This window comes from Pituophis catenifer, unplaced genomic scaffold (genome assembly GCF_029215685.1).
Source record: "Pituophis catenifer annectens isolate HBS135680 unplaced genomic scaffold, rPitCat1.0.hap2 SCAF_3, whole genome shotgun sequence".
Taxonomy (NCBI): domain Eukaryota; kingdom Metazoa; phylum Chordata; class Lepidosauria; order Squamata; family Colubridae; genus Pituophis; species Pituophis catenifer.
This window is the reverse complement of record NW_027256883.1, coordinates 49,404,931-49,417,504: the sequence shown is the minus strand read 5'-3', so window position 1 is coordinate 49,417,504 and position 12,574 is coordinate 49,404,931. Positions and strand designations below refer to the sequence as shown.

At 35.7% G+C, this 12,574-nt stretch overlaps 1 protein-coding gene across 1 annotated transcript in view; it reads left to right on the top strand.

The window, feature by feature from the left end:
* Window positions 1–988: 988 nt before the first annotated feature.
* RBBP8 (RB binding protein 8, endonuclease) overlaps window positions 989–12,574 on the top strand; it is a 34,594-nt gene continuing 23,008 nt past the window's right edge. Inside the window, exons 1-3 of the mRNA XM_070942345.1 lie at window positions 989–1,100; window positions 8,721–8,763; window positions 10,881–10,976. Coding sequence (XP_070798446.1) covers window positions 989–1,100; window positions 8,721–8,763; window positions 10,881–10,976 — 251 coding nt within the window. The remainder of the gene's footprint in view (window positions 1,101–8,720; window positions 8,764–10,880; window positions 10,977–12,574) is intronic.

Here is a 12,574-nt window from a genome sequence, read left to right as displayed (position 1 = left end):
GAAGATTTTCCCATGTGCTCCCTGGCTTGCTTAGATTTCTTTCTTTTTGTAATAGCCAGCTACTTGCTGATGAGAAAAGCAGGCAAGGTAATACAGATTGCAGTTTTGGAGCCAAGAACTGCATGTGATCAACAGGTTGCAAGTTGCCCAATCTAAATCCTAAGGCATTCCGATCTAGGAAATAATGAGAATCAACCATGTATACAACTATATAAGCATTATAAAAGCACTTGTGTATTTCAGTTGCCTTGAAATTCTGCTCTTAATTTGTGCCATGCCTCCTGGACATTAGTCACTAGGATACTTTTCTGTGTTTAATTTCTCTGTGAGTTCATTATTTTCAGCACTTGGCAAGATGTAAACTATCGTTAGCAGAATAATATAATTAATTTTATTACAGCATGTTGTTGTTGTTAGTCGCAAAGTTGTGTCTGACCCATCACGACCCCATGGACAAAATTCCTCCAGGCCTTCCTGTTCTCTACGTTCCCCTGGAATCCATTAAGTTCACACCGACTGCTTCAGTGACTCCATCCAGCCACCTCATTCTCTGTCGTCCCGTTCTTCTTTTGCCCTCAATCGACTCTCCAATGACTCCTTCCTTCTCATTAGGTGGCCAAAGTATTTGATTATTACAGCATAATAATTTATAAAACCTCAATTCTCTTATTTTTCTTCTTGCAACAGCCAATTATGGCTTTTGTTTATTTCCTCAGGAAAAACTTGTCTTTTGAGGACAATGAAAAGACAGTTTTCTAATGGTTTCTGTGTTATTTTTTTTAAAAATGCAATGATTAATCAAGATCTAAAAATAATGATATAGATTGATCACAATAACTATCATTTAATAACCTATATTGTAAACATTGTATCTGTCATTGTAGGAATTCAATTGTCTGGATAAAAACACTTCCTAACTGTAATGTGAACCTGAAGATAGCCAAACATCAAGAATTCAGAAAAAGTTGAAAAACTATAAACAGATAAAATGAGTGCTTCTGGAGGGAATTGTGGAAGTCCCAACTCTACAGAACCTGCAGCTGACTGTTTCAAGGAACTGTGGTCCAAACTGAAAGAATGTCATGATAAAGATGTCAAAGGTATGGTTGCTCTGTGTGTTTAATCATTGGCAAATTAATATTGATAGCCATGGGTTATTTCTAAATTAGCAACAGCTGTAAAAGAAGGTAATTCCTAAACAAACTTGGTTGTTGATTTTAAGAATCCTTACTGAGTTCATGTGATTGGGATTCACATTTTAATATTATACTTAGTTTTTCATTGACTTTTTTGCTCTGTATATTCTATAATATTTGGTGAGATCATATCACAGTGGCAGTCAAGATCAAGTATACAGTAGAATAGAATAGAATAACAGAGTTGGAAGGAATCTTGGAGGTTTTCTAGTCCAACCCCTGCCCAGGCAGGAAACCCTACATCACTTCAGACAAATGGTTATCCAACATCTTCTTAAAAATTTCCAGTGTTGGAGCATTCACAACTTCTGCAGGCAAGTTGTTCCACTTATTAATTGTTCTAACTGTCAGGAAATTTCTCCTTAGTTCTAAGTTGCTTCTCTCCTTGATTAGTTTCCACCCATTGCTTCTTGTTCTACCCTCAGGTGCTTTGGAGAATAGTTTGACTCCCTCTTCTTTGTGGCAACCCCTGAGATATTGGAACACTGCTATCATGTCTCCCCAGTCCTTCTTTTCATTAAACTAGACATACCCAGTTCCTGCAACCCTTCTTCATATGTTTTAGCCTCCAGTCCCCTAATCATCTTGTTGCTGTTCTCTGCACACTTTCTAGAGTCTCAACATCTTTTTTACATCGTGGCGACCAAAACTGAATGGAATATTCCAAGTGTGGCCTTACCAAGGCATTATAAAGGCATTAACACTTCACGTGATCTTGATTCTACCCCTCTGTTTATGCAGCCCAGAACTGTGTTAGCTTTTTTGGCAGCTGCTGCACACTGCTGGCTCATATCTAAATGGTTGTCCATTAGGACTCCAAGATCCCTCTCACAGTTACTACTATTGAGCAAGGTACCACATATATGGTACCTGTGCATTTTGTTTTTCTTCCCTAAATGTACAACCTTACTTTTTTCACTGTTGAATTTCATTTTGTTAGATAGCGCCCAATGTTCAAGTCTGTCAAGATCCTTCTGTATCTTGGGCCTATCTTCTGGAGTTTTAACTATTCCTGCCAGCTTGGTGTCATCTGCAAATTTGATGAGTTTCCCATCTATCCCCTCGTCCAAGTCATTGTTGAAGATGTTGAAGAGTACTGGGCCTAAAACAGAGCCTTGGGGGTATTCCACTGCATACTTCCCTCCATATAGATGCAGTTCCATTGAGGACCATACATTGAGTGCAGTTGGTCAGCCAGTTATGAATCCATCTGGTGATGATGCTGTCTAACCCACATTTTTCTACTTTATCTAGTAGTAGGTTATGAGCTACTTTATCAAATGCTTTACTGAAGTCCAAGTAAATTATATTGACAGTATTCCTCTGGTCCACTAATTTTGTCACTTTGTCAAAGAATGCAATAAGATTAGTCTGGCATGATCTGTTTTTGACAAACCCATGTTGGCGTTTGATTATTACTTTGTTTGCTTCTAGTGTTTGGTGATTCGTTGCTTGATTATCTTTTCCAGAATCTTCCCTGGTATTGAGGTCAGGCTGATAGGTCTGTAGTTTCCTGGATCTGTTTTTTTCCCTTTTTTTACATAGAGTAGATTAAGCAAGTGGTACACAAGATAAATATAGTTGAATTCTATATAACTTTTCTTTTTTATTGTATTTAGAAAGTAATAATGATGGATATGAAGATTCCAGTGATGGAGAATTTGATGGATCCAAGATCCACACTATAATCCTGTAATACCTTTTAAATCGGAAGCAAATCCCATTATGTTCAGTAGTCAGTCTTACAAAACCAGAGATGTGTAAAGATGATAGAAAATTTAACTAGTCTATTCCTGTATGCTTAGAGAACTCCCCAAGTTCTCTAAGCATACTATCAGATTCCAAGAATCAAAGAGAAAACTTATCCTATTTTATCTACCTTATTACCATAGAAAAGTACCATGAGATATTAAGAACTTGTTACAGCAATCCACTAGTGAAACTAATATCAATAGCTAAGAAGATTAGGATCAAGGAGACAGAATAATATCTAAAAATCTGTCTCATGAAATAATTAAAGCAATTTTAGGATACATGACATAACAACAATTAAAATTTAATTGGTTATAGGTGTCTGCTGAAATATCTGGTTGACATTTGGAGCAATGATTAAAAAATTGCTGGTGTGAAATAAAACCATTGTCTTATTTTTCAAAACTTTTAATAAGTTTAAAAGAACCTTATAAAACCTATTGGAATATTGATTACCATCTATAGACTATTAAGTAAATACATTTCTAAGGCTTAGTTTATTCCACAGCTGAGTTTTATAATTCGTGGGATGCTGTCAGCAGAGTACATGTTGAGGTATCACCAGTATAAGATTTGGCTACCTAAGGAGTATCTCCATGTCATGGAGCCACATAATAGAAAACTAAGTATTAAATTTTAAACATTAGGGAAAAAATGGGGGTAAACTTTCAAAACAGTTAGGAGCTATAACTGAAAACATATTATGTATACTACGAAAAAGGTCTCACTTTGGAAGTCTAATGAAGGCTGTAGGTGTGTTAGTGCAAACAGATAAAGTGGATTTTTTTCATGTTCTTAAACTTCGTTACTGTGTTCTATGTAATGCATGGCAAATTTAGAATCTGCATGATTTTATAAAAAAAAAAACATGCCCAAAGGATTATTTTTTCAAAAGATGGTGATTGTACAGTAGAACCATATGGTGATATATAAGGCAAAGTCAGACTTGTCTGGACTATGTTTCTGAAGGCTATAAATAAGAATTAAAACTGACTCATGATTTTTAATTTTAGATGTCAGCAAAATATGCTTTATAAAATTGAAGTCTATAATCAGTGAGTTTTGTTTTTTAGTTATGTTTGTTGTATACAAGCTCCAAAATACCATATTTTATGTCTTTGAATGTTTGATTTTTAATAACCATTGCTGAGATAAATGTGATCAAGTAGACATTACACTAGGCTTAATATTAGCTGCTTTGGCTTAAAATACATACTGGTATTTCTTTGTAAAATTATATTTTTTCTCTCAGTTTTGATTTGAAACAAGTGAGCCTGATCAAAACAGAGTCATTCAGAAAGCAAATAAGTGCTAATATAGTGAAAGGATTATAAGGGCATGTTTGATGGGCAAGAAGGCTCTTTCTGCAACTGCTGGCATGTCTGACCTTTCTTCATCTCATCTTTGGAGATCAGAATTAAGCACCTAGATGGAAAAATCTTAGGCTAAAGGCTTATATAGAAGAACTGATAGGAAAGGATGAGCAACCACAGTACTCCTTTTTCCCCGTCCATTTTAGCAAATCTTTGCACATTATTTACAATCACATAAATCTCTTGAAATGTAGCTGACTAAACTAAATGCAAATAGTCCTTGCATATTGGCCGTTCGTTCATTGACTGTTCAAAGTTATGACACTGAAAAAGGAGATACACAATTGATCCTCAAAGCTGCAGCTGTTGCAGTGTCCCAGGGGCAACATAGTTTGGACACTTGACAACTGGTGTGCATGTATGGTGGTTGTAGTGTTGCATGGTCACATGATTGCCATTTGTGACCTTCATAGCTGGCTTCCAACAATCAAAATCAGTGGGAAACCCAATAGGAATTTGCAAGTTTCAGTCATGTGATCTGATGTTTAACAAGTGCAAGTGATTCTCTTCCTAACTGCAGCATGGTAATATCTGATTTACAACAGGTTGATTAGTAGCAGAGTAGCTGAACATAATTGCAGTTGGTAAATGAGGGCTATCTGTAGTCAGTTACTGAAACCTTGCTCTATAAATAAAGTTGAATCCAAATCATCTGAATCCACATTACAACCTACTTCAGGCTATAATTCAGTTTATTTTAATAATGTTTATGTAATGGCCTTGCAGAAATTTACTAATTATTATAAACTTGTTCTAAACATGTTAATGGGAATTTTAACCCTTGTAAAAAATACGGAACATGTGCTATAACTATATTGTTGTGCATTTTCTTAGACGGTGCAAGGCAGCAATATAAAGTCATTTCATTTTCAGCCCACTGGGACTACTCTTGCTTGGATATAAATATCACAACAATGATTAATTATAACTGTATTAATGAAAGGAAATGATAGAATATAAAATAACAAAGTTGGAAGGGACCTTGAAGGTCTTCTAGTTCAACCCCCTGCTCAGGCAGGAAATCCTATACTATTTCAGGCAAATGTTTGTCCAATCTCTTCTTAAAAATATCCAGTGTTGGAGCATTCAAAACTTCTGGAGGCAAGTTGTTCCACTAATTAATTGTTCTGTCAGGAAATTTCTTCTTAGTTCTAGGTTGTTTCTCTCCTTGATTAGTTTCCATCCATTGGTTCTTCTCTTGCCCTCAGGTACTTTGGAGAATAGATTGACTCCCTCATCTTTGGGCAACCCCTGAGATATTGGAACACTGCCTAGTCATGTCACCCCTAGTTCTACCTTTCATTAAACTAGACATATCCAATTCCAGCAACCATTCTTTATATTTTTAGCCTCCAGTCCCCTAATCATCTTTGTTGCTCTTCTCTGCACTCTTTCTAGAGTCTCAACATCTTTTTTATATTATGGTGACCAAAACTGGATGCAGTATTCCAAGTGTGGTCTTATCAAGGCATTATAAAGTGGCATTAAACTTCACGTGATCTTGATTCTATCCCTCTGTTAATGCAGCTTAGAAGCATGTTAGGTTTTTTGGCAGCTGCAGCATACTGCTGGCTCATATTTAAGTGATTGTTCACTAGAACTCCCAAGATCCCTCTCACAGTTACTACTATTGAACCAGGTACCACCTATACCAGTGATGGCTAACCTTTTTGCCATTGCGTGCCAGGAGAAGGGGGGCGGGGGAGGGTCACGCGTGCACGTGCCCACGCGCATGTGTGCGCAACCCCCTCCCCCTCCCCCCCCCCACTCCTGGCACATGATGGCCTGGTAGGCCCGTTTGTCTTTCTGGTTCCAGATCCTCTCTCTTCCTGTCCCCAGCCTCCAGAACCTCTCTAGGAGTCTGTAGGAGCCTCTCTAGGAGTCTCTGGAGGTTGGGGAACAGGAAAAAACGTCACTTCCTGTCCCACTGGGAGTGGGGAAATGGGCCCTTTCAGCCTCCGTAGGGCCTCCAAGGGAGTGGGAAAGGCTGTTTTCACTGTTCCCAGATACACAGAGAGGATCTGGAGCCAGGTAAGAAAGAAAAACAGGCCTTCCCTACCCCCCCCCCAGGCCCTCCAGAGGCAGGAAACAGCCTGTTTCCCTACTTCTGGTGGGCCCAGAAGACCCGAAAATCAGCTGGCCAGTGCGCGCATGCGCCCCAGAGCTGAGCTGGCGTGCCCACTAATATGGCTCCGCGTGCCACCTGTGGCACGCGTGCTATAGGTTCGCCATCATGGACCTATACTATACCTGTGCATTTGTTTTTCTTGTCTAAATGTAGAACCTTACTTTTTGCCATTGAATTTCATTGTGTTAGATAGTGTCCAATGTTCAAGTCTGTCAAGATAATGATTCTAATTCTATGAAAATCACTTTTTGTCTTTTTAAGTTGTTTTCAGTTTGTAGATTATAAAGTAAATGCCAAAATTCCAATTTAATCTTTGAAAATTCTTGCACAAAGATTTCTGGTTAAGATGACATTGGATCACTTAATTACAGCATATAAGCACTGTTTATTTAGTGACACTTCAGGTTGCTAATATCACATTTCTAAATACTTTCTGAAACAATGACTTGTTTTTACAGAAGCTTCATTGTATTACAGATTCATTCTTCCTGACGGGTGTTGATAAGGAATAAAATGGAATAATTTTTAGTATTTTTAATCCAGATACTAATTGTTATCTGGCTGATTGGCTGATTTGATATTTTTTTTTATATTCATATTTTCTTCTGAAGTAGTTTTCAGTCACTTTCCAGTTTACAGTATGACTATGATCATCTTTAACATGACTTGTTTTTTAATTAGAAAAATTAATTTTGAAATATTTACATAATTGTAATTACTTATTTATTGCATTCAGCAATAGCTTACATTATAGAGCTATTGAATTGACTAACTTCATATAATCAGAGATAAAATTCTATTTCATTATGATTTCTTGCTACTGTTGAGAACTGAAACGACTTTGGCTATCAAGAATCCATGCCAATACCATTTTCACAAAGAATAATGTCTTGGTCCAACTAAGAGGAAATAGGAGATGGTAGCTCTAATCTTGCTTTGCTTCTTTTCTTTCTTATATAGATATACAATAATTGGTTATAATAATTTCAGATTATTATAAATGATTGCTGAAGTTAATGGGCTAAGTGTGAGGAAAAACAGTTTTCAGTTGAATAGGGCTGTTTAGTTAGTAGATCTAAAATCTTATACATTTTTACTTAATAATATATGTGCATGCATCATTTTCCCCTCCTTTCTGAAATGTATAAATATATTTATATGCCTTATCTTTTTTAAATGCAAAAAGTCTCTAGCACTGACATTCCATTTAGTCAGTTTTGACTTATGGAGATTATGTGGACAAATTCTTGCTATCATGATCCGACTCTGATAATAGCCTGTAGCTATTTCAAAATCATTCCAAGAATTTATTCAAACTTGTCCATCTACCTTCTATGTTGCACTCCTCTTTTACTTTCCATAACTTTAGCAAGCATAATAATTCTTTATAGTCTATCTTTTTCTTTTTCCTATGCCAAGTGGAGATCAGTTTTTGCTTGCTTATCAACACTTCTAAAGAACAGTCAGCCATTATTGTTCCAGGATTTGGTCTGGCAGTCCAAGACATTTTTTGTAACCTTTTCCAAATCTATAATATAGTACAAAGAGAAATTCCTTCCAAATTGCACAGTTATAGATTATCAGTAGAAAGACTAATATTTTTTAACTATTTTGATCTTTGTTGTCATTATTTAAATTGGCAGTTGCTTTTCTCTATAGGGCTAAGCTCTTCTTAACTTTACCAGCATACTTTCCTCTTTGCTACTTTTCAGTCAAGAAACAAATAATGTTTTCAATTCTTTAGCATCAGCTGTTAGTTCATTAAGCATACAGGTTGCAATTACCCTTGTTTTAGTAGAAGAGACAACTAAGGTAGAAGTTACAACTAGGTATGATTTTTAACTGTGCCTTCTGTATGGAAAAGACAGTTTTTGGTATATGTATGCTGTGAGAGCCAACTGACTATTTTGTAGCACTGTCTCTGAAGTCCTATATACTGTGGCTGATTTCATCCTATAGGAGTACAGAGTATATGCCTTCCATGCTGTAAGAGTTTCAAAGGCTGACAATTTATTCTTGGACTAAATGTCAGCTATTGACATTTATCATATCGTGATATATCATTTTATTTTGCTATTATATGCTCTGATAACTAAATAACTGACATGAAAATCAAACCATAACTAAATATTTAAATAACATTTTCTTATACATTCAGAGAGTACATGGGCAATTTTGTTGGCAATCCCAGTTTCTATACCTCGGAATGAAAGATCAAATTAGTAAAATTTTAAACTAAGAATTAATTTTATCCTGTCTTCTTTTTTTTAGGATTATTGTCAAAGATCTCTAAACTGAAAGCAGAAAGGTGTCTGTAAGTATCTTGAGCAAAAAATTGTTCTTGATTAGATGGTAATAGTTGAGATGACCACTTTATTCATGGCCAATTACTATATATCAAATTGAGATATGTAAATTTTACAAGACACACCTTTATAACTATTACTTCCTTAATTCCTGAAAGTTGTTGTTGTTGTTATTATACCTTTATCTTGCCTTTTTGATGTATAACTCAAAGCAGCAAACATGCTTAATATTCCTATTTTCCCCTACAACAATAGCCCTTAAAGTGGCTGGGCTGAAAGACTGCCAGATCCAAAATCATCCATCCAACTTTCATGTATAAGGGAGACCTAGAACTCACAGTCTCCTGGTTTCTGGGCGAGTATCTTAATTACTATACCAAATTAAGTTGGAAATTAAACCCTATTTAATGTGAAGGTAGTCCTCGCCATACAGCAGTTTGTTTAGTGACTGTTCAAAGTTACAACACTGAAAAAAGTGACTTATGATTGTTTTTCACATTTATGACCATTGCAGCATCTCCATGGTCCTGTGATCAAAATTCAAATGCTTGGCAATTGGTTCATATCTATGACTATTGTTGTGTCCCAAGGTCATGTGATTACCTTTTGCGAGCTTCTGACAAACAAAGTCAAGGGGGAAGCTAGATTCACTTAACAACTGGATTACTAACTTATCAACTGCAGTACTTCACTTAACAACTGAGGCAAGAAAGATTGTAAAATGGGGCAAAACTTACTTAAGAAATGTCTTATTTAATAACATAAATTTTGGGCTCAATTGTGGGTGTAAGACGAAGACTACCAGTATGCTGAAAGTATTGGGGGTGAAATTTTTATGCTGGGAACAACTCATTTTTAAAACAATGAGAATATTTCAAGTAAATGTACCTAGGATGCTGCTGATTGCACATACCAAGATAGCTGGGAGCAGTTTACAAATCTTATGAATAATCCTGCAAAAAAGATACAGCAGTTTTATTGATATAAAGAAAGGTGTTTCATACTAATGTGTATTGTCTTTAAAGCGGGAGTATGACCTTACTACATTGGCTGTTGCTATTAGCTTTTAATGTCACTTAAATATTTTCTTTCTTTTTTGTTGCCATTTTTGCTAGTAAAATTGTTTTTTTGTGTATGTTAATTTATATTAAATATTGTTTTAGGCTTTTAATTAGTTAAAAAGAGAGCTGCCACAAGATATACAGCATCATATTCAGTTGTTTTCTTGTTAGAAACAAACCTGTTCTGTTTCCATAACTGACCAATACATTTTAATGCTTAAATATATATTTCTACCATTGTATTTTGCGTTCAACTTGTGGTGTGGGGGAAGACTCTTGAGAGTCCCTTGGACTGCAAGGAGATCAAATCAGTCAATCCTAAAGGAAATCAACCCTGGCTGTTTCTTGGAAGGACAGATACTGAAGCTGAAGCTCAAATACTTTGGCCACAAAATGGGAAGAGAGGACTCATTGGAAAAGGTCCTGATGTTGGGAAAGATTGCAGGCAAAAGGAGTAGGGGAGAACAGAGGATGAGATGATCAGATAGTGTCATCAACATGTGGGCATAAGTTTGGGCAAGCTCAGGGAGACACTGGAGGACAGGGAAGCCTGGTGTCACGGAGAATTGGATATGACTTAGTGAACAACAACAACCATTGGCCTTGGTTTGTCCCAGACCGTGTTGTTCCTCTGTTTCTCCTATTCTATATAAGTCATCTTATTTTCTCTATCCAGCTTATATGCATAGAACACTGATTCATTAAGGCTAGAAATGCATGCTTCCCTTGATAAACACACATAATAGAGAAAAAAGTATTTTTGCTGTCATTTTATTCTTCCCTACAGTATTATATAAGAATTTACATTTTTTTTTCATGTTGTTTGTGGTAGAAATCCAGTGCAGCTACATTTACGGCATTTAGTTGTAATGTGTTATGGATGAAACTTGTTATTTATTACCATTTAAAGCCATCAATTTTGTAAGGTACAGAATTTGTATTCAGTCCAAATGTTAGTACTCATAACTATTTGTTAACTTTGAAGTAACAGGATTTCTTCTTAATGAAAATACATCTAACCCCATGCAATCTCTGTTTAAAAATTAATTTTCCTTTATATATAGGGATGCAGCAAGGCTTGATGAGTTCTATACAAAAAACCAGCAGCTTAGAGAACAACAAAAATCATTGCATGATACTATTACAGTTTTGGAAGATCGGTAAGTAAGAGTTATTTCTTTTTGCTTACAGAATTTGGCAACTTTTTTTTTTAGTACAAGATGACTGAATTTAAAGGAATAGTCTTAAATTAGTTATTTATTTTATTCAGTAGATGATCTCTGACATCCCAATCAATTATGACTCTATAACACTATGTTGTTTTTTAATATTTTCTGGTATGTTTTACATTTTTCCATACACAAACACACACACACACTTTGACATTTTTTGTGATGGCTTTCATGAGCCAATAGAATGACCATATTTAGGTAATCATGTTACGTTAATAAATTGAAATACAGATGAGACTTTTGCTTTTACTTTGCCCTTTTCTTCAGGGTACAAGGAAACAAACCAGAAATCTGTAGCAACAATCTTCTGACTGTTGGAATACTAACCCATGTTTTGAAACTGTAGTCAGAAGCTTCCTGACTTGTGGCAGCATGTGCATGACACATAGTAAAGTTAAACTTAGTGTATCATTTGAATCTGCTGTAGGTTTAAGGTTGTGGTTAACACAGCAATTTTAAAGCACAATTTGGAATCCTGTTTTACTTTGCCCTTGCTCTGCATAAACCCAGAGAAAGAAGTTAAATAATGAAAAGCTCCTAATGTCTAAGCATTAAGTCAATGTAACTGAATTGCTTCTGCCACAGCAACATGATCATTCATGGGTTTCCTGAACACTCCATTTGTATTAGTATATAAATATTAAATCCCTGATTGAGCCATTCTCATGGGTAAGGACTGACTTGCCAGTTATCATAATAGAGAAAAAAGACAAAGAGTGATTTGCTTGTTCTTATGCTTGGCTCCAAAATAATAGGCCTGCATGTGAATGCACTTTCTACTTGTATAAAAAAAGCAGAGCAACTTTGTGCATCGGAAAATGGCTTCCTTTTTAAATTTTACTGTTAAAATAATGGCTTCTTGCTATATTACTGGATCAGAAATTTCCATTGTTGTAAAATTGCCAGTAGTTCCTTTAAAATACTGCTTATCAACAATCTTTGTTGTACTCTGATTGGACGAGACTAAAAATAGGTTCTTTTACTACAACAGCTCCGAACCTTTTGGGCACCAGGGACCAGTTCTGCAGGAAAAAAATTTCAATGGATCGGGAGGCCCATGGTTTTGCATCCTACCTAGATCCTGTGCATGCGCAGATGAAACTTCGCTCTCTTGCGTGGCCCGGTTCAAAATGAACCCAACATCATATGGGTCATTTGACTGTAAAGATTTCTAGAGTCAGAGACCTATAATTTTTGATTAAAATTTTTAAAGTCTTCAGACCATAAAAATATAATTTAATGTTTTTGCTTTGCTTTCTATAAGGTATTTGTCTTGCTGCAGAATAACATTAGAACTGCTGAAGATAACATTTATATTGAAGGTTTATGTCTGAATATGCCATACTGGATCAGATAATGGCTGAGTTGTGAGGAATTATAATATCCAGCTATGAATTCTCTGGAGAATATTCAAGAGCTGTAAAATAAGAACATATGTGAGAAGAAATGTTTTTTCTCTCACCAAATAGTATTTTCTTCACTCAGTGATCAAAAAATTGGAATTAACCCAGAAACATGCTTCAATA